The sequence below is a fragment of the Haliotis rufescens genome, unplaced genomic scaffold (genome assembly GCF_023055435.1).
Source record: "Haliotis rufescens isolate VD_foot unplaced genomic scaffold, xgHalRufe1.0.p SCAF_7, whole genome shotgun sequence".
Taxonomy (NCBI): Eukaryota; Metazoa; Mollusca; class Gastropoda; order Lepetellida; family Haliotidae; genus Haliotis; species Haliotis rufescens.
Window position 1 is genome coordinate 40,078,596 of NW_025964361.1, and position 24,202 is coordinate 40,102,797.

Genomic DNA, 24,202 nt, shown 5'->3' on the forward strand with positions numbered 1-24,202 from the left:
GTGGTGCGGGCAATTCCGACAGCATTATTATTTCCAAATTAAAGCCTGCAACATTTCAAAGCACTTACCGACATGATGAGACGCTGGCTGTGTGACTGTCCTTCAGTATGGAAGGACACGGAAAGTCACCTCTCTCAAATCTTCAGATATTGACGCCTATCTAACATGACACATGTTTCCGTTTCATATACACTTAAAGTGACATCCAACTCTACGTTTATATACAGCCGTATATCACATTGAGTGGGGACACCAATGAAACTGGTCACGTAGCCTAATGAGAGAGAAACTGACTGCTAGGTAAAAGAAAGTATACACTTGAAAATTTGACCCAAACAGTACAAACGTTATCAAAACGTTACAAGGCTCATAATAGTCGCCCAAAACACTGCAAACTTAAGGTCAAAAACATAACTCTAATACCTGCATTAAATACATTACCATCGAATAACCATTTTTGTTTGTTTCATTTTTAGACACCATCAAACGTGGACGTATACTTTCTTTTGTAAAAGGTGCAAATTATCATCTTTATGGTTGATCCAGAACGCAGAACAGAGCATTTAAGGTTTAAATACCCTAAAACTGCCTGTGTCATGTAGAATAATGCGTTTAGGATTTTTCTTTCGCGATTAGTCGTATGTATGTATGTATTGATATTTATTATTGATAGTCCAGTGGTTAGAGTGTTAGCTTGTTACCCAGAAAACCCACTCGTATCTAAATAAAGCGCCATAAAATCAAACCCACTTTCAGAGCGGCACAGCAGCGATTGAAGCGTTATATATTTCACATATATATTTTTTTATTCGGGTCTTTCATTAAAGGTTTGAAATTTATAGGACTCGCTGTTCTTGAAATCATCGTGAACATGTTCTGTCTTTTTTTCGTTCTTCTGAATCATTTCGTTTGCAAAAATCTTCAATATATATAAAAATATCATACATGAACATTTATGGACAACTTGCATATATCACGATAACAGATTATTTTGTTCCATTGCACATATATTAAAGGCTTACTGACAAGCCCTGTTGGCGTTTTTATCATTATCTTCAAACTGCATCTTAAAAAAACATCCCTTTCCGAGGGAATTAATGATTATTAATATATTAACCATTGAACTAAGTCAGTGAATAAATATTTTAGGGATAACGTGTTATAAATATCTTTGAAACTAAGTAAATGTTTTCGTTGTTATTGGGTTTTTTTAAATAATTATTTTGTATGGTTTTTTTCAACGGCTAGCAGTAGAACGTAGCGCCTCACAATTGAGGGTTTAATTTAGTTTGCATGGTCGCGTTGATGGTTACCATGACAGCTACATTTTATCCACAAATCAAGGGTTCTTTTGCTTACGGTTATCACACCATTCGTCTATCTCGTAAATGATAAGGAAAATCTAACGACAGTTTCAAACTGGAGTGTATGTGTATTGATCACGCGTAAAGATTAGTTTCACGTGACGATCTCACTGCTGTGACCTTTGAGCCCGGAAGTACTTGCAAATCAAAACAAAAATGGCGAAGGATGAGGTAAGTCGGCGTTTGTTGGTTTCCACGCGGCTCTGTGTTTTTGCTGTTTCAAACCCGTTTGTATGATATTTTTCGTATTCTAATGTTTCAGCTAACCACCGAAAACATTGACTATGTTCGAAAAGGATTCGAGAAGAAATATGCAGGTGAGACGATTAGCCTACTGCTATTTACTTTAAAAAGTCGTATGATCTCGTTAAGTCGTTTCAAACGTTTGGCAAACTCGACCATAGTCCGTGGATACTGATTAGCTCAGTCTGTTTTATTTATTTGATATCTCATCAGAAGCTGGTAACTGTTGTACTAAAGTGGGTTAGAATGTATTTTGTATTTTGCAATTGATATCACGGACTTGTATTAGGTCCGTGTTGCTATAGATCTAGATCTTAATTAAATGTTATGACAGGGATGTATAAAGTTCTGCAGGGTGTTTCATTGTGATTTGGGTGCATTGGTAGAATATGTTCACCACCCAATAGTATCATCAAAACTAGATGCATCTCAGAAAAAATATTTAGCATTTTTAGTATTGCCTGCCAATTCGAACCTTAGGGTTAGTTGTGTTAGGGTAGGTTATAGGGCTGTGACGAGTCCAAATGTACTACCGGGGTACCCACCTCCCTATTACCCGACCCTACCCGGGTACCTGCTGCAGGTCGCAAGAGATAGGTAAAACATGTCCGATTGGGAATAGATTGACCGCACTCCTGTCAAAATAAATTATGATACAGGTATAACCCGATCTGGTCATGCATACACTGAAGTTGACTGATGTTTTATCATTATGCAAACATATAAAGTCAAAAGGAATGTGTGCAAAGTCAGAAAGAAATGTGAACATTTATCACTTATAGTGTAACCATAGAGTTCAAGATATTTTTGCCATTAAACAATAATATCACATGACTAACTACGGGTCCGGGTAGTCCTGTGGGTACCCGGGTCCTACTCAGTACCCACCCGAGTTACCCGTCCTAGCCCTAGTAGGTTACCCATAATCTTGCCGAGCGCTACGATGGGTAGTGACGGATGGAACCTATCGCTGCTCTCTGCTTCCTTAATTCTATCCTAAGCCCTAAGATCCTTGAATGAAAATAGAGGTGAACCTATATTCTATAGCGACTCCGATATTTGATTAAGATACATGTAGTTGTCAGCATGTTCAGCTACAAAGTTTTACGCGACTCACAAATGTGCATCCAGTATGCACAAATGTAGAGAATTGACACAGAAAAAAATATACTGCATTCCGAATGACGCAGAATAATATTCATGTACCTTCAGTGCGTCAACACCAGTTATTTTTGTCTGTTATTTCATCAATCAATCATGACCACTGTCCACATGATCATTGATTCATTACAGGCTGTAGGTAACTGTCTAAACGAACAGTACACAAGACCATTACATTACTTTACAGGAAAGTCATATTGGGGGTCCAGGGGACCTCTACTTTTGTAAGTCACGTTAAAACCCTGAGCTCACCCTGTATTCGGAGACTATGTTCACTAGGTGCACATCCTCCATGCAGGGACCGCCTCCGTGGTCCAGTGACAGAGCGTCCGCTCAGAGAGCGGAAGGTCCGGGGTTCGATCCCCGACCGCGTCATACCAAAAGACGTTAAAAGATGGTACTTGTTGTTACCCTGTCTGGCGCTCGGCATTAAGGGGCTAAAACAAGGACTGGTTGGCTCGAAGTCAGTATACTGTGCCTGAGTGGGGTATTCATGTTAAACTGCTGCATGGTATCTCCTGAGCTAGCACTATATAGAGGTATAGAGGATGTTCTTTTACATGATAAAAGAGCAGTGACCCAGCTAATTCACAGCTATACACCAAGTTTTCCTTATCATGTTTACATAATTACAAAACGGACATTATTACAACTGAGATTTGTAATCATTCCACTGAAGTTTGAAATATTGACAAAATAGCAAAACAATCTTGTTAGAATCTAGAAAACTACATTTTTAGCAATTTTTAGCTGGGCATTGTTTATATTTTGTTTACCAAGGCATTAAATCTTTCCCAAATTGTTGGTGATACTGTTTCAAATCTGCCAGGATTAATATTTGGTTTGTTTGCACTTGTTGTAGGTTAGCAAGTTAAATAGTAACATTTTTAGAAAGAAAATATAAATGATCACTGCTTCAAATTAAGTGGCATTGTTGACAATGACTTCCAGTTTGCAACTTTAGCCACAAGTCCAAAGCCTGTGTCTTGTAAAATGTCTTGTCCATATCCTGAATCTGTATTCTACTAAAATGATGCAAGAAATCATATTCAGGCCATCTTCCCGAGGCAAGGGAGTTAACTGACTATAAAAGTCCAGTTTCCACCCTTGCCGAACTAGGCTGGTATTATGGAGTTACATTTTGGCTGGACTAACAAGTCTATGCATAGTCCAATCAAAATCGCATACTGAAATCGATATCCAGTTCTTAAAGTGTCATGCAGATTTCGGTCGACTGCAGGATTTGCAAAGCATGTGCACCGCTAACTCATTGTCAACAGATATTTTCTAAATCTTTTCATGTTTTTAATCAAGATGCTCACGTGATTTGATGCACTTCGCGATGTAAGACTCGTTTTATCACAATATAGATCTTGATTATCGATCAGATCGTCTTGACTGGGCGCCACTGTTTTGTTTGAAGCAAATGCAAGTGATATGAGAGGTGGAATCTGATTGGTCCATAGGAGAGGCATAGAAGGGACTTTGCTCGTAACAGCCACTGGTGGCGCTACGATCGAGCCCAGGAATTCCAGCCTAGTTCGGCAAGGGTAGAAACTGGACTTTTAAAGTCTGTTAACTCTCTTGCCTCGGGAAGATGTATTCAGGCAGGTGGACACAAAGGTTTTGGACACAGACTGGACTTACAATGATTGTGACCCCATCATCAGTGTTGGAGGCCTATCACTTTCACCATTTGTTGGTGTATTTAAGGCCCTGCGATAAAAGGCGACTATGCTTGTCGTAAGAGGGCGTCTAAAGGGATCTGGTGGTCAGGCTCGCTGACTTGGTTGATGCATGTCATCATATCCCAATTGCGTGGATTGATGCTCATGATGTCAATCACTGGATTGTCTGGTCCAGACTTGATTATTTACAGATCAGCTGTTAAACAACAAACGAACAAAAAGAAATAGAGTTTCGTCACTTTGATTTCAACTTAACCAGTGTTATGAACTGGAAATTGGAATCACATTCTATGATGTAATGTATGCTAAAATTAACGAAATAGTATCTTTGATTTGTATAGGATGTGGGTGATTCTGTCCAAAGAATTTGGCCCAGTCCATGGGTCTGTGAAGCCCATTTCTGGTGTCCCCCGCCGTGATATTGCTGGAATATTGCTAAAAGTGGCGTAAAACCATACTCACTCAGTCAACCATGGGTCTGAATTTTTGCCTCTTGTCTGATACTTGTGTGTTAATCATGGTGCTGTCGTCTCCCAGACAACCTGAAGAAGAATGATGTGTATGACAAGCGAGATGTAGACAGATTGAAGGAGAGCGATGATTATGTCAAGACATTCATCAGAGGCAAGGAGAGGCTAGACGAGGCGGTTGATCTGGTCCATGAGTCACTGAAGTGGAGATTAGATTGGCATATAAACGGTAAATATTGTCAGCATATGACTGAAGTGGAGTGGGATATAAATGGTAAATACTGGCAGCATGTCACTGAAGTGGAGTGGAATATTAATGGTAAATATTGGCAGCATGTCAGTGGAGTGCGATATAAACGGTAAATATTGGCGGCATATAACTGAAGTGGGGTGGGATATAACTGGTAAATATTGACAGCATGTCACTGAAGTGGAGTGGGATATATATGGTAAATATTGGCAGCATGTCACTGAAGTGGAGTGGGATATAAATAGTAAATATTGACAGCATGTCACTGAAGTGGAGTGGGATATATATGGTAAATATTGGCAGCATGTCACTGAAGTGAAGTGGGATATAACTGGTAAATATTAGCAGCATGTCACTGAAGTGGAGGTTAGATGGGGCAAGTAAAGTGGAGTGGAGAGTGAAGTGGTATATCAATGGTAATATTTTGATCTAATACAAATAGAAAGCATATTTGTCAGGCTGTCTTGTCATCGGGTTCCTTTCTGGAAATAGCTGCCAACTTGATAAAGCATAAGACAGGAATCACTCACACACTTATAAGATTGCACAAAAGGTCTTGGAATGGTTCTCCCCCTTGATGCTGTTGATGATGTTGAATTTGGTGATGATGTTGATGTTTCAGATGTGACCGAGGACAGCTTTGACAGATGGGTGTGGGACAAAGGGGCCTTATTTTTCCATAACGTAGACAAGGATGGCCACAAAATCTGTAAGTATGCAGTGTAACGTTGAGTATCAGGTAGCCTATAATTTTATTTTTGTTGCTGTTCCAAGATTATTCACAGCATTTGGTCCATGTTCAGAATATTGGATAAATGCCTATAAGAGTGTATTGTATACCTCATCAATACTGGGGGCAGGGATGGCACAGTCTTCTTCGCTGTGCAGAGTTGCATCCCTTTGGCGTACCAGGAACCTATGATCATGGGTCTGAATCCCAGATTTGCCCTGATTGTGTTTCTTTCTTTGTCAGCACTATACCTGTCAAATAAGTTCACCAAAGTGAACTCTCCAAGCTGACACGCCATGATATAACTAAATTACTGTTCAAAGCGGCGTTAAACATGTTAAACTAAACTTACTCACACACTAATATCAAGGTAAAGAGGTGACTCTTTAGCATGTGACATCATATTCCCTGCATCACAATGCTCAGGCATCATCTCTGTAGAATGTTTTCACCTGTGTTAATGGTCTGTGCTGTAGAACAAAAACTTTCAGGCTCCAGATGGATTTGAAAGGTCACCATTTGTGAAGCCCTTTCTGCCCCGACAGAGATGCATTGTGAAACCCAGTTTACACCCTGAATGAAACACCCTCTGTCGTGCAGCTACATTCTACAATGTAACAGTGCATGTTCTTGCAGTGTCTATCTGTGTCTCCACAAGAAGGACACTGCCCAGCTAGATTCTACAATATAACGATGCATGTTCTTGCAGTGTCTACCTGGGTGTGTCTCCACAAGTAGGACACTGCCCAGCTAGATTCTACAATGTAACCATGCATGTTCTTGCAGTGTCTATCTGGGGGTGTCTCCACAAGTAGGACACTGCCCAGCTAGATTCTACAATGTAATGATACATGTTCTTGCAGTGACTATCCGGGTGTGTCTCACAAGCAGGACACTGCCCAGCAAGATTCTACAATGTAACGATACATCTTCTTCCAGTGACTATCCGGGTGTGTCTCCACAAGAAGGACCCCCAGACCCTGCCCATCATCAAGCGGTTGTTCTCCTATCACCTGGAGCAGCATTTCAAGGAAACGCCACACGAGCAGGTGGTCATCATGTTCGACATGCAGGATGCCGGACTCTCTCACCTGGTCAGTGACACCTGTCTTCCCCTAGGGGGTTTCTGGGGCAGAATACGTCCCTGTGACCCCCTGCTTGTCTCCTTTGTGAATTTGTGTAACATTGAAAAGGTCAACACGGGGTATTCCGAATTACATCTACGTGCTGTAAGACTTATTCCATCAAAATCCTTGTCTTTGTCTCGCTTCAAAGGGATAAACATACAATCACGGCCATCTATTAGACATTCCAGAGGTTTTGATTTGTTCTGTTTTCGAATTTTGAATCAAAAACATTTTCAAAAGTTTAGTCTGGAATGGAAGTTGTCAGCATGGTCAGTTTGAAGCTTGTGCCTTAAAGCTCCAGAAAGCTGCTTTCTGATTTGCTAGTGTTGACTTCCTGTTAGTCTTTTCAAAGTTTGTGTGGTTCACTCTGGGTTTGTGTAGGTCACTCTGGGTGGTGGTCAGGCTCGATTACTTGGTTGATTATATTATGTCATCATATCTCCATTACCTGGATCGTTGTCAAGATGTCAGTCACTACATTGTCTGGTCCAGACTCAATTATTTACATCCACATAGCTGGAATATTGCTGAGTGTTGAGTTAAACACCAAACTAATTGCTAGGGCTGGGATGATACACCAACCTTGCGATCCGATGCGTATCACGATATCTTGCTCACATTCCGATACGTATCACGATACTTGCATGTGCTCTTATCTGTGTTGTGTAAGCCATCTTTTTCATAGACAGGATTGCCAAATACCTGGCACACTAATGATTAACAGTTGGCAGTGTCAAGTGTGGCGCAGTGGATGAAAATATTTATTATGTTTTCATATTCATTTTCACTTGTAATTAGTGGTTGGTGTAACATTTATTAAAGAATACATTTTTAACAGATTTTAATACAGAATCAAATACTTTTTACTTAGTGTGCGATTGTGATTGATACTTGTATCGAGAAGTAAAAAATTGCGATCCACCGACGCATCCTGTATCGTCCCTCTACTATTAATTCCAGAATAAAACAACATTCACTCACTGTATATGATATATAAAAATAATTCTATAGAAACTGTTACCAATGCAGTGTGCAGTGTGGTATGATATCCATGACATAACCCTACTCTGTGTGTCTCCACACCCTGAAGCAGCCTTGTTTTGCTGAAGATGTTTTGATGCTTGCAGGACATGGACCTCGTGAAGTACGTCATCAACAGCTTCAAGTACTACTACCCCTGTATGCTGGGTGAGACCTTGCTCCTTACTATGTCAGAGACAGGAACTAGGGAGGGGGGCGGGGGGGCATTATGGGTGCCTCATTCTTGCTTTCATCCTGGGTGCACGGGTGGCCTAGTCGTCTAAGGAGCCGCAGTTTGCTGTGCAGAGTTACATCTCTTGGGCATGCCAGGAACCTATGATGATGGATTTGAACCATACCAGTGCACATGGGTTTCACTCCCACATTAAGCTGACACGCCGTGATATAACTGTAATACTGTTTAAAGCGGCGTTAAACCTCACTCACTCACTCATCACTGCTTTCATCCTTGCTTAATTGGGAACCAGGGTAGCCAAGTGGTTAAAGCATTTGCTTATTACACCAAAGACCTGGGTTCGATTCTCCACATAGTTACAGTGTGTGAAGTCTGTTTCTGGTGTCCCCCCGCCGTTACATTGCTAGAATATTGCGGAAAGTGGTGTAAAACCTCACTCACTCCTTGTTTGTCCTGTGTTTTAACTCCTTTCTGTTGTTATCAATACCCTGGACCAATCGCCGCCGTAGCTTCAATTTGGAAGTGGTACCTCCATCTCTATTTCTTTTGGCACTCAGCACAGGATCTCTTCTTGCTCATCACTGTAATCTGATTGGACGGTTATCATTAGTGGTGTGTATTTTGAATATGGTTCAAACCAAAGCTCTGGTAAAGAATGGGTCCAGGATCTTCATCATAAGAGAATGGAGACAATATCCTGGATAATCGAGGATGCTTTGTAAAGTACATTGTAGCACATTGAAACTGACATGTTTTGGTAGCCCTATTTTAGCCTGGTTACATCATAAAGTAAGATTTTGTGCACCCCTGGACGTAACATGACTCCATTTTCTAATATGAACTTAAGCAGGCTGTAGGACATGAGTACTGTAACCATGGTAACAGCAATGTGTAATAATGGTAATTATGTCTGTTTGCAGCATACATGCTGATATTTGAGATGCCTTGGATCTTGAATGGTAAGAATTGTTTTTTATAATCTATATGTATATTTATTATGTTTATTGAATACAGAGATGGAAATAACTGCCTGCCTGTTTTCGTCTCGTGAGATTCGTGTTGATTTTTTAAACTGTGTATGTAAAATATCTGAATAAATATTTGTTTAAAACTTTTTTGGGCCAATATGATAATCTATTACACCGAAAGTGTGAATAATTAACTGCTTTGTATCATTCAATGGTATTAACATCCTGATAATGGAAGTTCTCTCTAATGTTATTAAAACAATCTCCTGACTGGAGTCCTATGGACGTCTTCGTCCCACAACAATAAATATGTCAACTCATAACGTTATGCTGTTCAACGTAGTTGGTCAGATACCGTGCATGAAAAGCATGAGGTTTACAAAAAAACGTGCAAATGGTACAGCAACGGGTGTGTATGGGCAGTCCCATTGAGCAATGGTTGTATTTGGATGAGCTATTCCAAGTCAAACCACGGACAACTGCTTCCTTCTGTTCAAATACAAATTAAACAAATGTCTTTATAAATTTGATTAATATATTTTTTTTATTATATAGCCACTGAATCTGCCTGGAAAATAATAAACAGACTTGTACAGTGATATGCTTCATTTATCTGTATCAAAGACAGATGCTTTATTAACATTTCATAAAGTACATTACATAGAAAGGGTTGGATGGATCTAAATAAGAAACATCCTCTCGCATTAAATTAATTTTTAGAAGGTCTAAAATCCATGATAGTGTTTGTATCCCCATTGTAGCTGCGTGGAAAGTGATAAAGACTTGGCTGAGTGCGGAGGCGGCGGCTAAGATCAAGTTTGTGACGCGGAGTGACATTCAGGCCTACATCAACAAGGACCAGCTGGTGGAGCACATGGGGGGCACGGTGAGTTGGGGCACTGGGTGGGGCCGGGGCGGGGTCGGGGCACGGTGAGTTGGGGCACTGGGCGGGAGTGGCACTGGGCGGGGTCGGAATGGGTTATGGATCTATTAGTGGTGCTATGGCTCTCAGAAGCATGGAAGAGGCACATATTATACTATTTATTGCTGATTGAGTGAAATTTGTGAAATTAGAATGTGTCCTGTCATGGGGTGTCCAGGCAGTGGTTTATTGTTCATCTTGCATTACAAGATTATTCAGAATATTACACACAATTAACAGTACTGGTTCAAAATATACTCATTTATTACCAACGAGGGCAAAAGTATTGGGGTTAAAAAAATCATATGTGCCCTAGGGTCATATCACGTCACGAGACAACAGTGTATTGTTTCTGTCATCCGGACGTCAATGCTGACATCATTCGATTCTTCCTGTGATGTAAGGTTGGAAGGTTGGAATGACGTCACACTAGAAGTGATGTCATAGCTGAAGATTCGACAAATTGTGGTTCAGCTGCTGTTACGACTTGCTGTCCTTATAGGTAAACACAAAAATTTGTCTCTGTATGTAGAAATCTCCTTCGGTAATAAATAGAACATTATAATCTTGGTATCCTGACAATCTTGGTATCCTGACAATCTTGGTATCCGGACAGTCTTGGTATCCTGGCAGTCTCGGTAACCTGACAGTCTTGGTATCATGACTGTCTTGGTATCATGACAATCTTGGTATCATGACAATCTTGGTATCCTGACAGTCTTGGTATCATGACTGTCTTGGTATCATGACAATCTTGGTATCATGACAATCTTGGTATCCTGACAGTCTTGGTATCCGGACAGTCTTTGTATCCTGACAATCTTGGTATCCTGACAATCTTGGTATCCGGACAGTCTTTGTATCCTGACAATCTTGGTATCCTGACAGTCTTGGTATCCTGACAGTCTTGGTATCCTGACAGTCTTGGTATCCTGACAGTCTTGGTATCCTGACAGTCTTGGTGTCCTGACAGTCTTGGTATCCTGACAGTCTTGGTATCCAGACAGTGTTGATTGTTACTCATAATGTCAATCACTGAATTGTCTGGTCCAGACACAAATATTTACCAGCCGCTGTCATATAGCTGCAATATTGCTGAGTGCAGGGTTAAACAACAGTAAGCCAAGCTGAACACTGTATGGAGTGTAGTTCCGTTAAATGCACAGTTTCCTATACAATGTCTTCATCACTCCCAGGATAAGTTCAAGTACAAGTACGTTCCCAGTGCTAGTCGGACTGAGGGGGATGGAAGCGCTACCGTCAACGCCAGGAAGAGGGTGAGTTCTATGTAAAATGCACTGCGATGGAGATGTACAATACAGCACAACAGAGATGTACAATACAGCACAACAGAGATGTACAATACACCACAACAGACAAGTACAATACACCACAACAGACAAGTACAAAACACCACAACAGAGATGTACAATTCACCAAAACAGAGATGTACAATACACCACAACAGAGATATACAATATACCACAACAGACAAGTACAATACACCACAACAGAGATGTACAATTCACCACAACAGAGATATACAATATACCACAACAGACAAGTACAATTCACCACAACAGAGATATACAATATACCACAACAGACAAGTACAATACACCACAACAGAGATGTACAATACACAACAACAGAGATGTACAGTACACCACAACAGAGATGTACAATACAGCACAACAGAGATGTACAATAAACCACAACAGAGATGTACAATACACCACAACAAACAAGTACAATACAGCACAACAGAGATGTACAATACAGCACAACAGACAAGTACAATACACCACAACAGAGATGTACAATACACCACAACAGAGATGTACAATTCACCACAACAGAGATGTACAATTCACCACAACAGAGATGTACAATACACCACAACAGAGATGTACAATACACCACAACAGAGATGTACAATACAGCACAACAGAGATGTACAATACACCACAACAGACAAGTACAATACACCACAACAGAGATGTACAGTACACCACAACAGAGATATACAATATACCACAACAGAGATGTACAATACAGCACAACAGAGATGTACAATACACCACAACAGACAAGTACAATACACCACAACAGAGATGTACAGTACACCACAACAGAGATGTACAATACAGCACAACAGAGATGTACAATACACCACAACAGAGATGTACAATACACCACAACAGACAAGTACAATACACCACAACAGAGATGTACAATACACCACAACAGAGATGTACAATACACCACAACAGAGATGTACAATACAGCACAACAGAGATGTACAATACACCACAACAGACAAGTACAATACACCACAACAGAGATGTACAGTACACCACAACAGAGATATACAATATACCACAACAGAGATGTACAGTACACCACAACAGAGATGTACAATACAGCACAACAGAGATGTACAATACACCACAACAGACAAGTACAATACACCACAACAGAGATGTACAGTACACCACAACAGAGATGTACAATACAGCACAACAGAGATGTACAATATACCACAACAGAGATGTACAATACACCACAACAGACAAGTACAATACACCACAACAGAGATGTACAATACACCACAACAGAGATGTACAATACACCACAACAGACAAGTACAATACACCACAACAGAGATGTACAATACAGCACAACAGAGATGTACAATACAGCACAACAGAGATGTACAATACACCACAACAGAGATGTACAATACACCACAACAGACAAGTACAATACACCACAACAGAGATGTACAATACAGCACAACAGAGATGTACAATACAGCACAACAGAGATGTACAATACACCACAATAGAGATGTACAATACACCACAACAGAGATGTACAATACACCACAACAGAGATGTACAATACAGCACAACAGAGATGTACAATACAGCACAACAGACAAGTACAATACACCACAACAGAGATGTACAGTACACCACAACAGAGATGTACAATACAGCACAACAGAGATGTACAATACACCACAACAGAGATGTACAATACACCACAACGGAGATGTACAATACACCACAACAGAGATGTACAATACAGGGGAGGGCTACACACAGGAGATCCATACACTATCATGGGATGAGGGCGCATCCATTTCTATGGGAGGGGAAAGGTGGGGTGGGTGTTTTTTAGAACACTCTATTTTTTTCCCAGCTGTATCCAAAAACTTTACTGAGCACCATCAAACAAGCTATAAATTTTCAATATTAACACAACATTTTTCATTTTTGGGTATTTTCCACAAAACAAATGACATTCATTTGGCATATTTCTGAACAACTATTCATTTGATAAGACTTCCCAATGCCCCTTAGAAATCATTTGGATGCTCATAAGAGGAGGTTACATTGCTAGTGGTTAAAGTGTTAGCTTGTCACACTGTTTACCTGGCTTGCCTTTTGGCTGTCCCTTACTAAGATATTGCTGAAGGTTAGTAAAAGCAGTAGCAAACTGTCCTCAGGGGGAAAATGATTTTGATATGTTTGATTAACATTGGCTAATGTTATCTGTTTAATAAATATATTAATTGTTATGATTTTTGTCGGCTTATATTTAGGACTGTTTGTTAAGAGGGTGCATACTTGTCATTTTCTGCTAAGGCATGACCAATTTATTTCTTGTTTCTTTCCAAGAGTGTATCTGGTGTATCCTTTCTTTGCAAAAGTGGAATTATGTTTTAAAAAATAAAATGCCGGTTGATTGAATATATTTGGTTTTGTATTTGAGATATTTTTGTTCTTGTTTTTTTTTTAACCTCAAATCAACCGTTGTGTCAATGCTGAGAACTTTTTTCATTTTACCTTTTGGCATTTTGATAAATCAAATAAAAAATCCACAAAAAAAACTTTGTATAAGGCAAACCATCCACCTCAGCAAAATAGCTCTGATGTGAGAAAGAGTTTTGCCAACTTTAATTTTCAGGGATGTGAGCAGGTTTTCCTGAAAAAAAGAGGAAAACTCTAGGGGGGGGTCTAGGAAATATTTTAAACATTTGATTGCATTTTAAGCAATTTGTGCAGTTTGGACAACATTCACACCAAGAAATGTAATAAGTCAATGGCCAAAGTCAATAAGTCAAATAAACAAAGATGGCGGATGCAGTAAAATTTCGAAGTTAAATCAGTACTTTTAAAAAATCGGGCATAATTTCTGTGCACCCAGCTACCCCCCCCAGGTCTGTGAGCAATACTGCCATCAACTTAACATTGCTTAACAAGCCATCATCTGAGTATATACAATTTCTGTATGACGCCACACCCAATGTTATAGTGCAAAGATTCGTGACAGAAAACGTATGATGTCCAAAAACCTATGATGCTGAAAGCTCCGATCAAACAGGACAATCCGCTATGGTTGTCCGTTTTTTGATTATATTTTTACGAGGAAGATGATTTTTTTCGAGGACTGCTGTTTTAAAAAACGTGATTTTCCATGTTTCCGCGGAGGTTTCACATCCCTGAATTTTTATTCTTTATATACACACCCACCCAAATCATCATGTCTGCCCATTATCATTTAATGGTTTTGGATGAAGAAATCTTCCTTCCTACCCAACCACCTTTAACTGGGTTCTGTTGTCTGAGACAAAGATATTTTAAACGATGGGCTGAAGCAAGAAATAAATTTTGTCTCTATGTTATAAATCTTTTGTGAGCTGCTGCTGATTGTTATCACTTTATTTATTAACACAATGTTTGCAAGTTATGGTTTTTTAATGAAATTCCTGATCCATTATATAAAAGGATAGCCAATAGAAAAATACAATTTTTTTTGTTTCTTAATGATTTCAGAGCAAAGAGGTGAGCTGTTGCCATGGTAACGGGAAACTCAAAAACATCAAAAACCAGTAAAATGAAATGCAGTGACACTAACATTCCTATGATGCTTTTTCTACTCTAACTCTTTTTAAGAAATTTGAAGAAGGTAAATCTTTGAAACACCACTTGAAATTAACAATTTTAAATGCTTTAAAGTATTTCTTAACTGTAGTCACTTTCCAATCTCATGATACTCAGCTTTCCATGTTGCCTGTCCTAGCTTCTTGTTGTAACCATAGCAACCAATTGTGATGTCATCACCTCTGTTCTCTTTATTGGTCAACCATGACATCATTACCATTGTGATGTCATTTAACACAGTGCAGCTGGTTGCTTAGCAACAAGTCAGTTGTAACAATATTTCTGAAGCTCACTGCTAAATGCGCTGTATGTATTTTCTTTTATCTGTTTATAGACAGCCTAGGAATTATTAGTTGATAGGTTTGGTTCTTCTCCTCTTTTCCACAAGGTTTGTACTTTTGGAGTGTTCTGTATCTTTATGGTTGTGTTTACAGGTAACTTTTGCAGATCAAGATCCAGCTGTGTTCAGAAGTGTAGACAAAGAGGAAATCAACACAAATTCTAATGCAAAGGAGAATAAACCCCTCACACTGGTATGTTTCAAGGTTCCAATATAGACACTTTTCATGTTGGTGAAATGCATGAATTTATATTCATATAAAGTTGTTTGCAGTTCATGTTTTTGTATAGATGGGCACTGTTTCCAGTGGAATTGTTAGAGGTCAACCTGTCTGCCTTGTTTGTTTCTGGCAAGAATGCAATATACCGTTCTACCATTTTGGTAAGGAATGTGCACAAGCTCATTCCTTAGTAATGGTTTCTAAGTTTTTCAGATGCCATTTTTGCCGCCTCGCTAAAATAACAGAGGGTTTGGGCGCTTGCCCCCACTCAACAGCTTGAAATTAATGTTTTCGTAAGTAAAGCCTATTTTTCAAATAGTGATGCTTTTGCGTGCTGCTTTATTAGAAGCGTAAAAAAAACATGGCGGATAGGTGTCCGGTATGATGCATGTGTACCATGTTTCTAATATTATTACGCACAAGTATTTTCCACCATTTTGGTAAGGGATGTGCACAAGCTCCTTCCTTTGTGAAGGTTTCTAAGTTCTACAGCCACCCTTTTCAGCTGCCTTGCAAGCATAACTGAAATTGCCAGAATGAGCTGAAATTGGCATGTATATTTCTCCTTAAAATCATTAGGTTTTAGTTTTGTTCTCAATATTTATGCAGAAAAATGAGTTGCATCAAACAAACAGGACGGATAAGTATCTGTTAAAATGCATGTAAACTGTAGCGCATGCCCAAAGGCGCCTGTTTTAGACAGATAACCATAGTTATCATGCACTTAGTCAACAAAGCCTTGTTCTCTGTATGTTAGGAATGGACCACATGGTCTGTGGAGCTTGTGGGTTCTAATGCATTGTACTAGACACTTACCTGCCATGTTTGTTTGTTGCTACTAATAAAGCAGTTAGACAGCATCACTATTTGAAAAATAGGGCGATAAAGCTCAAAATTAGGGTGGAAAAATTACCCTGCTTGCACTTGTATGGTTTAATAAGATTAAACCTTGAAATTGAATAACAAAGTGATGCATAAACTAGAAAATTGGACATCCACATCGAAAAAGAACTTGAAAATAGAAGTCCATAATGGCATGCAACAACCTCGTCAGTGACATCCGTTGGAGCCACATTTCTGCACACATTTTATGTTTTGGATCTACTTTGGTAATTAAACATTACAATTTCTTACAAAAGCATTTTATTCAACCCCCTTGTTATATTCGTGAGAAGCCAAAAATGGAGTATGAAAAAGTTGGAAACTTACTAAGGAATGAGCTTGTACACATCCCTTACCAAAATGGCGGAAGCTGTCCGTTATAATGCATTCTTGCCGACTTGTGTAATCTGGCTAGGGAAAAATGTCTTAATATTAATAATGAAGATGATATTACAGAATCTGTCTCCTGCAAACTCACGTTCCCCGCGAACAAGCCCCTCTCCGATGGCTCGGAAACAACATAGAGATGAGAACTCCTTCATCGGCAGACTACTCACTGTCAGGTATGTCATTCGTTTTGAGTACATATTGAATATGTATTATGATTGGATGATTCTTTGCAACACTGTTTAGAGCTTTTCATTGACAGTTTTCGGTTTATATAATATAGGAGAGACTGGAAATAATTTGTACTCTCTATACAATTTTTACTGTCGTGTATGTTTCTGTCACAAAAATGAAGCTGTGCATATTCAACAGACATTTTACAACAGGTTGCATATCGCTTACCGTGGATGTGAATGTGGCAGTGCATTGTTCTTAAACTATGACATCACTGCGTTGTAACATCATTTGCAGTAGAATTTAAGGTTCTTATGTGGACCATTATGAGCTGAGATTACTTAATTGCTACAAACAGCGAGAACTATAGATATTGTTCCTTCTTGTTCATTAATGCCCTGTTATTTCAAATATGAAACCATATTTGCTTGAAGGTCGTATGAAAAGTCTTTATTACCTTCAGGGTTAGAAATAACAGAGTTCATAAAAATCGTATGTGCGCTTGTGTAAATATCACTTGTCGTGAACCAGTACATTGTATGTACGTCATCCGAACGACATTGTTGACGTCATTCTAATCTTATTGTGACGTCAGGCTGGAACGGCATGCTTGTATAATAATCTCTAATATTCAACTTTCCATGACGTTTCGTCTGTGTTTTGTGTTTTATAGTCCTGCCGAGGAGCTGGAGTTTAATGTTGATGAGAATGGCCGTGAATCTTTTGACATTATATCTCTCACCAACACACTTCCGTATGCAGTGGCATACAAGGTGAAGACAACGTCCCCCGAGAAGTACCGTGTGCGCCCCAGCTCGGGGGTTGTGAAGGCTGGAACCTGTACAGAGGTGTACGTCTACCTGCAGGCAGGTCGGTGAACAGGGCACATATTGGGATATATATTTAGGAGTTGTGAACCGCCACAGTGGGTAGTCCTCCAGTTCATGTGTTTGCACAAACAAGGCCCTTGTTTGCACTCCATAGATAAATACATGTACCTAGCATACTAGTAATGACTAGCCCAAACCTGTCTCATTTTCTAAAATATTACAGTTAACTTTGAACATGTTGAACTGTTATTGAAAAGTGTTGTTATACTGGATATCAAGAGGCATAAGGGTGAGATTCAATTTTATATTACCCACAGGGTTAGAAATAACCGAATTCATAAAAATCGTATGTGCACTTGTGCAAATATCACTTCTCGCACACCAGTGCAATGTGTCCGTCACCTGGGCGGCATTGTTGACGTCACTCGAATCTGACTGTGAGGTAAGGATGGAATGACGTCACACTAGAAACAATGTCATAGCTGAAGATTATTGACGTCATTCGACAAATTGTGGTTTTCTAGAACAGTGGTGGTGATCAATGCATTTTTTGTAAAGGGGAGCTCAAAAGGATTAAGAAAAAATGAAATTATTGCACTCACATGTGTGTCATACTCATTGTACGAAATTGGTGTAAGAATTCATGAATTACACTCGCTCTCGCTCCAGAAATTGATTGCAGAAAATCCTGTGTGAAATACATCACAGTTTTGCACTGTGAGGGAAAGTTATATTTTGCATAAGAGGGTTGACATGTGTTTTGTTGAGTGTCTAGATGTGTGTGCCACTTTGACAGTCCGTTGACTGATTCTACCTCTCACATACAGGCTACCAGAACAGCACCATCCAGAAGGACAAGTTCCTCATCATGGGAATGGATGTGACGGATGACAACTGCACCATCAGCGAGTTGTGGAAGTCTGTACCCAGGGACAGCATCATGGAACACCGGTAACAGCAGCTTTCTTCCCGGCCGACCCACTGCCTACTCTACTCTTCCCTGTCGACCCCTGTACCTTGCCTTCCCCACTCTGCCCTCCTGAACCCTCTCTATGCCCCCTGCCTACTCTACTCTGTTCTGTCAACCCCTCTCTATGCCCCCTGCCTACTCTGTTCTGTTCTGTTCTGTCAACCCCTCTCTATGCCCCCTGCCTACTCTACTCTTCTCTGTCGACCCCTCTCTATGCCTCCTGCCTACTCTACTCTTCTCTGTCGACCCTATACCTTGCCTTCCCCACTCTGCCCTCCTGAACCCTCTCTGTGCCCCCTGTCTGAGCCCCCTGCCTGTGCTACTCTGATCAGCCCTGCAGGGAGTCTTGGGAAGCAAAAAGTCCCCAATACCCATGCTTGTTGTAAGAGCTGACAAAGAGGATCGGGGTCTCATGCTCTGAGCTTCAGCTGTTATTTGTCATGCTGCATTGATGTTGTGAATCATTGCTCCTGCTATTAGTCACTTGTTTGTCTGGTTGAAAATGTACAGGTTGCTGTGATATAGATGGAATATTGCTGACTTTGGAGTCAAACAACGTTCACTCACTCACTCACTGTTCTTCTCTGTATCATGAGATTCTGGGTTAGAACAGGTCCCCAGCAAACTACGCTGGGCGTAAGAGGCCACTTGATAATGGATTGATTGGTCAGACACCTTGACTTGGTTGATTGCGTGTCCTCGTACCCTGAATTGTTGCCCTGGATTATCTGGTCCGGACTCAATCAATTACAGGCCACTGTCATACAGGTGGAATATTCCTGAGTGCTGCATTAAACAACAAACAAACAAACAAACATAAGATAAGGATAAGATATTATGATATTAATGTGTCACACGGCATATGTTACACTTGAATTATAACAATTATCGCAGAAATATAATATACCGTCTGGCCTTAAACACCTATTTGACACAATATTAACTTGATACAATAAGAGCTCTCATCGTGCAAACAAATTTACCGTATTTTCTTGAGTATAGTGAGCACCCATGTATAATGCACACGCATGTATAATGCGCACCCCCCTCTAACGGATACAGTATTTTGGGAAAAAAAAAATTCGAATATTATGCACAGATAAAAATTACACCGTACCCTTTCAGCGAGTTCTGATAAACGAACGGGTGGTACAAATTTGAAATTTGAGATAAAAAATCACCAGACATGTTGATTTACCATTTAATTTGTATTTTTTGTTCTGCTAGGCATTTTTTTAAATTCAGAGATTAAGATTACCTTGTGTATTTTAGTTGATTGTGTGTCATTGTACCCAAATGATATGGTTCATTGCTTGTATTATCAATCACTGTGAATGCAGCCTAAATAATTATTAAAAACAAAAACATCCCCTGCCTCCCGGCATACACAAACATCCCAGTTCCCACCTTCTGTTTCAGACTGCGCTGTGTGTATACAGCCAGCAAGGGCTCCCCCGACACACCCATCAAGGAAATACCCCTGTCAATGCCGGACAAAGTAGCACGCATGTCAAAACAGGTGGGGTGCCAGTCATCAAATTATCGCTTTTGTGCATCACTTGTATCCTTCCATCTGTATAATTAGATTCATGTTTGACCTTTGCTTTTACATGTGTTCTACATAACTAGTTCTTTGGAACTCAGTGGTCAGAGGTCCTGGTATGTTTTCATGTTAAAGAACTAGAATGAGTGAGTATGGTTTTATGCTGCTTTTAGCAATATTCCAGCAATATCATGGCAGGGAACACCATAATAGGATTCACACATTGTACCCATGTCGGGAATCGAACACGGGTCTTTGGCGTGATGAGCCAATGCTAAAACCACTGGGCTACCCGACTGACCCTCAAGAATTAGAGAATAGCCAATGAGATTTGGGAATATTTGTCCTGAATAAAGGAATGTTCTACGCCCTGGCCTGATTGCTTCCTTGACTCACATGGAGGGTTGGTTAGCCTAGTGGTTAAAGCGTTGGCTTATCACGCATGAAGACCTGGTTTTGAAGCTCTTGTGACCCCTGCCATGATATTGCTGAAATTTTGCAAGCATATAAAAGTGGCATAAAAACAACCACATTGCAAAATGAATGGGAGAGAATGCTGAAATTTGATTGGTTGAAAACATTTGTTGTGTTTTCCGACATACTGCTAATCAAGCGTGTTCAGTTATCATGACAACTGTGAGAGTAGAAAGTTACTGACAACATTTGTATTTTACAATGTTGGTAAACATTTATTGTTTACAGAATATCAGGTGTTACTGAGTATCCGATGATTAGAAATTTGAACATTTGAATGGTTCCTTGTCTCACATGTAAAATATTTGAAGTTCATGTTAGGAGAGGCAGCAAATGTTCAAAATTATTTTAGTGTTGTAATTAAGTATAGTGAAAGTTATTAGTAAAGGAATGATGACATACAGAAAAGATTATTACAGTTGTGAATAAGAAACTTGTTTTCTTTCAGATGGACGAACTTGTTACAAGTCACAGCAGCCTGGAGAAGCGTGTTCAGTGGCTGGTCTGGTCACAGATACTCATGGTGATTGCTGTGATAACTGCTATTGTAGCCATGTACTTCTTTGAGACATCTCCAGGTGGAAAATACGGCTCTTGTGTTTCGTCACTATTCTAACACATCATTTCACTGTCAGGCAAATAAAATGTAGCAAATTCTTGTATAAAAATCGACCAGCATTAGGACCAGTTAAACTGAAATATATTGAAAGGAAATTTATGTTGACTCACATTTTTATTTTTATGGTTGTGTGAGATATTCTTATCATTAGAGCTGATATTTTGTGTCAAATATATGTTGAAATGTGTTCTTTCTTATTTCATTGTAAGATTGCCTGAAAATTCAAAATTTGAATTATTTAACAGAGAATTCTGACTTGCAAGTATCACATATTTGGATTGAAATGAGGTCATAAAAGATATATTTTTTAAAAAGAGACAGGTGCTTGCTATGGATCATTTAAGCATTTTGCAAAAGCATTTAGGAAACCAAAAATAATGTATGAAATTTGTCAAAAACATTAAACAATAATTTCTTTGTATGTGACAAATGCAGAAAAACACTCCTGAAATTTTTGTGGAGAATCCTGTAATATAAGTGACTATTTTTCTTCATACTAAGTTGTTAAAATAAGAGGAATAAAACTGGAGAATAGAAAAGATATTTATCTGTAGTTTTGAATTTTTTATGATCTGAAGGGAATATTTTTACATGCAATAGTTTCTATATTTGAAATCCATTTAGATTTCTCCTGTGATATTTATTTATAATGTAAAACATTTCATATATATTGTCCATGCAAGTGCTTGCTAGAACAGTTTGCCGAGAGAAGAAAATTCATATTGTTGGCATTTGAAATTCGGTGGACCAGTGTATGTTTGCCCACGGAAGATCAACAACTGCTCAAGTTCACAAACATGACAATGTTTTTAGTTTGTTTTCCCAACCCAGAGACAGGGTTCCTTGGCAGAACTGACTGTATACATTAATGGTCACAGCTGTTATTGTTGTTGCAGGATTCCTAAACTGATGCTGCCCAGCGCCATCAGATTAGCTCTTTTAGTTGTTACAGCATCTTTATTTTGTACACTGCGACATTTTGTTGTCTGTACCGATGCCTCTGTCAGGAATCGATTGTTGAAGATTTAAGAAGAGGGATGATAATAAAAGAAATGCAATCTAGATAAGTACAGCCTGCGTTGTGACAATTGTGCAATTCAAATAGCTTATCTAGGATTGGTTTTCTGTCAGTGAAAGTCTGACTTTCAAGGGTTTTGCACTTCATTCCATATCTGTGTTGGAACACCACCATAATGTTCATTCCAGTTGCTCTACACTGGCTACAGGCATAATAAGATCTGTATGCAGTGTCGATCATATATTTGATATTCAGCTGATTGATATTTCAAATCAGTTTGGTCATTTTGAGTCTGATATTAACAATATTTTCTTGAAATTTGTCAGCACCATACACATGCTTGTGGGTTGCACCAAAATAGTAAATGTCTGTATCACTTCAGGCTTTTCTCACACATTTATAAGCTGACAGGCCATGATATAACTGGAATACTGTTCAAAGAGGCGTTAAGCCCAACTCACTCACACACTCTAGAAGTTTTGTTTGTTTTATGGTCAGGCATCACATACATTAAAAATCTTTACTTATAAGAACAGTTGAAAAGTTAAATATAAAATATAAAATATTTAGTAAATGCATCAGAATGTTATGGTCACAGTTTCATGATGGGCAATATAACGTGGCCATGTTTCACAAAGTGATCTTAGCGCTATGATGATCGTCAGTCTATGTTAGTGTGTGGGAGCTCTGATCACTATAGCAGATCACTTTATGGAAAGGGGCCCTGTACTGTCCACACTTCCTACCCTTGATTCATACAATGTTGGGCACACTATCTTTATACAGCAAAAAAAACAAATGTGAAGGATATTTTGTCAGTGCACTGACCCGTGGGTCTACAACAGTTTCATGTTTCTTGTATTTACCAAGGCCTCTCTTTTGTAACTACAGTTATAACAAACACAAATGGACCACTAATTCAGTTTGTTATAACTGTAGTTCGTTATAAGCATAAATACAACATCTATACAGCAATGCCCAGGACCAAAGATTAAGTTTGTTATATCCGTCAGTTCGTTATAAACGTATCTTACTGTACTTGGTTTACTGATGTATTTTCAACATGTTGGAAGTCATTGGAGATAAAATTGCAGTTTTTGTGAATGTTTAAAAGGCTATATAAAAAAGCACAACTAGCTATTTATATTAATTGCAGGACAAGGTGTTACTTTCCTTCCAACAGAGGTTTTGATACTGACATTTGTCAACAGACTCAATGTGAGAAATATTGTTTTCTCTAAGAATTAGATTTTTATTCAACATTGTGAAATTCTTGGTCTTAAGATCTGTGAACCAAGACAAAATGTCCTGATTTGTTATGATTGAATGAAAAGCTGTGATGGAAGATGATGAGAGTCAGAACAAATAAATTGTTACATTATGCCGCCATGTGTTGTCTGTTTTTATGGAGACTCCAAGCTAGAATGACCAATAAGCTACAAATTGTGGACAATATGTATTCACTAGTGTTTTGAGTTTCGAGTTTCGAGTAGGGTATATACTATTTTAACAATTATCATTTTCAGAAAGCAAAATAGTGCCACAGCACTTTAGCTCACCTGGAAATGTATTCAACAGTTAAGTGGCAATCTTTGTTGACAGTCTTAACTAAAGCTGCTGTCAGTTGCCATATTTAAACTCAGATTCAAATGTC

The 24,202-nt window shown here is 39.1% G+C and overlaps 2 protein-coding genes across 3 annotated transcripts in view; one reads left to right on the plus strand and one right to left on the minus strand.

The window, feature by feature from the left end:
- The window catches only part of LOC124144211 (inverted formin-2-like), a 137,468-nt gene extending 137,349 nt beyond the window's left edge, over nucleotides 1–119 (minus strand). Inside the window, exon 1 of the mRNA XM_048387337.1 lies at nucleotides 69–119. Coding sequence (XP_048243294.1) covers nucleotides 69–74 — 6 coding nt within the window. The 5' untranslated portion in view covers nucleotides 75–119. The remainder of the gene's footprint in view (nucleotides 1–68) is intronic.
- A 1,389-nt stretch (nucleotides 120–1,508) lies between these two features.
- LOC124132642 (motile sperm domain-containing protein 2-like) lies at nucleotides 1,509–23,933 on the plus strand. Of its 2 annotated transcripts, XM_046496642.2 has the most exons (16): nucleotides 1,509–1,535; nucleotides 1,627–1,681; nucleotides 4,994–5,155; nucleotides 5,799–5,885; nucleotides 6,846–7,000; nucleotides 8,161–8,221; nucleotides 9,170–9,208; nucleotides 9,979–10,103; nucleotides 11,336–11,416; nucleotides 14,984–14,992; nucleotides 15,526–15,624; nucleotides 16,990–17,096; nucleotides 17,768–17,964; nucleotides 18,752–18,875; nucleotides 20,314–20,413; nucleotides 21,360–23,933. In XM_046496642.2, exons 1-16 carry the CDS (start codon nucleotides 1,521–1,523, stop codon nucleotides 21,525–21,527), a joined length of 1,584 nt encoding a protein of 527 aa, XP_046352598.1. In that variant the 5' UTR covers nucleotides 1,509–1,520; the 3' UTR covers nucleotides 21,528–23,933. The 2 variants fall into 2 exon arrangements, with proteins under 2 accessions (XP_046352598.1, XP_046352599.1); XM_046496643.2 differs by lacking the exon at nucleotides 14,984–14,992.
- The last annotated feature ends 269 nt before the right edge of the window (nucleotides 23,934–24,202 follow it).

Bases quoted from the DNA above. Each gene is read 5' to 3' on its own strand.
- LOC124132642 (XM_046496642.2), top strand. The intron at 5,886-6,845 runs GTAAGTATGCAG...ATCTTCTTCCAG, and splicing joins CAAGGATGGCCACAAAATCT to TGACTATCCGGGTGTGTCTC. The intron at 18,876-20,313 runs GTAACAGCAGCT...CTTCTGTTTCAG, and splicing joins GACAGCATCATGGAACACCG to ACTGCGCTGTGTGTATACAG.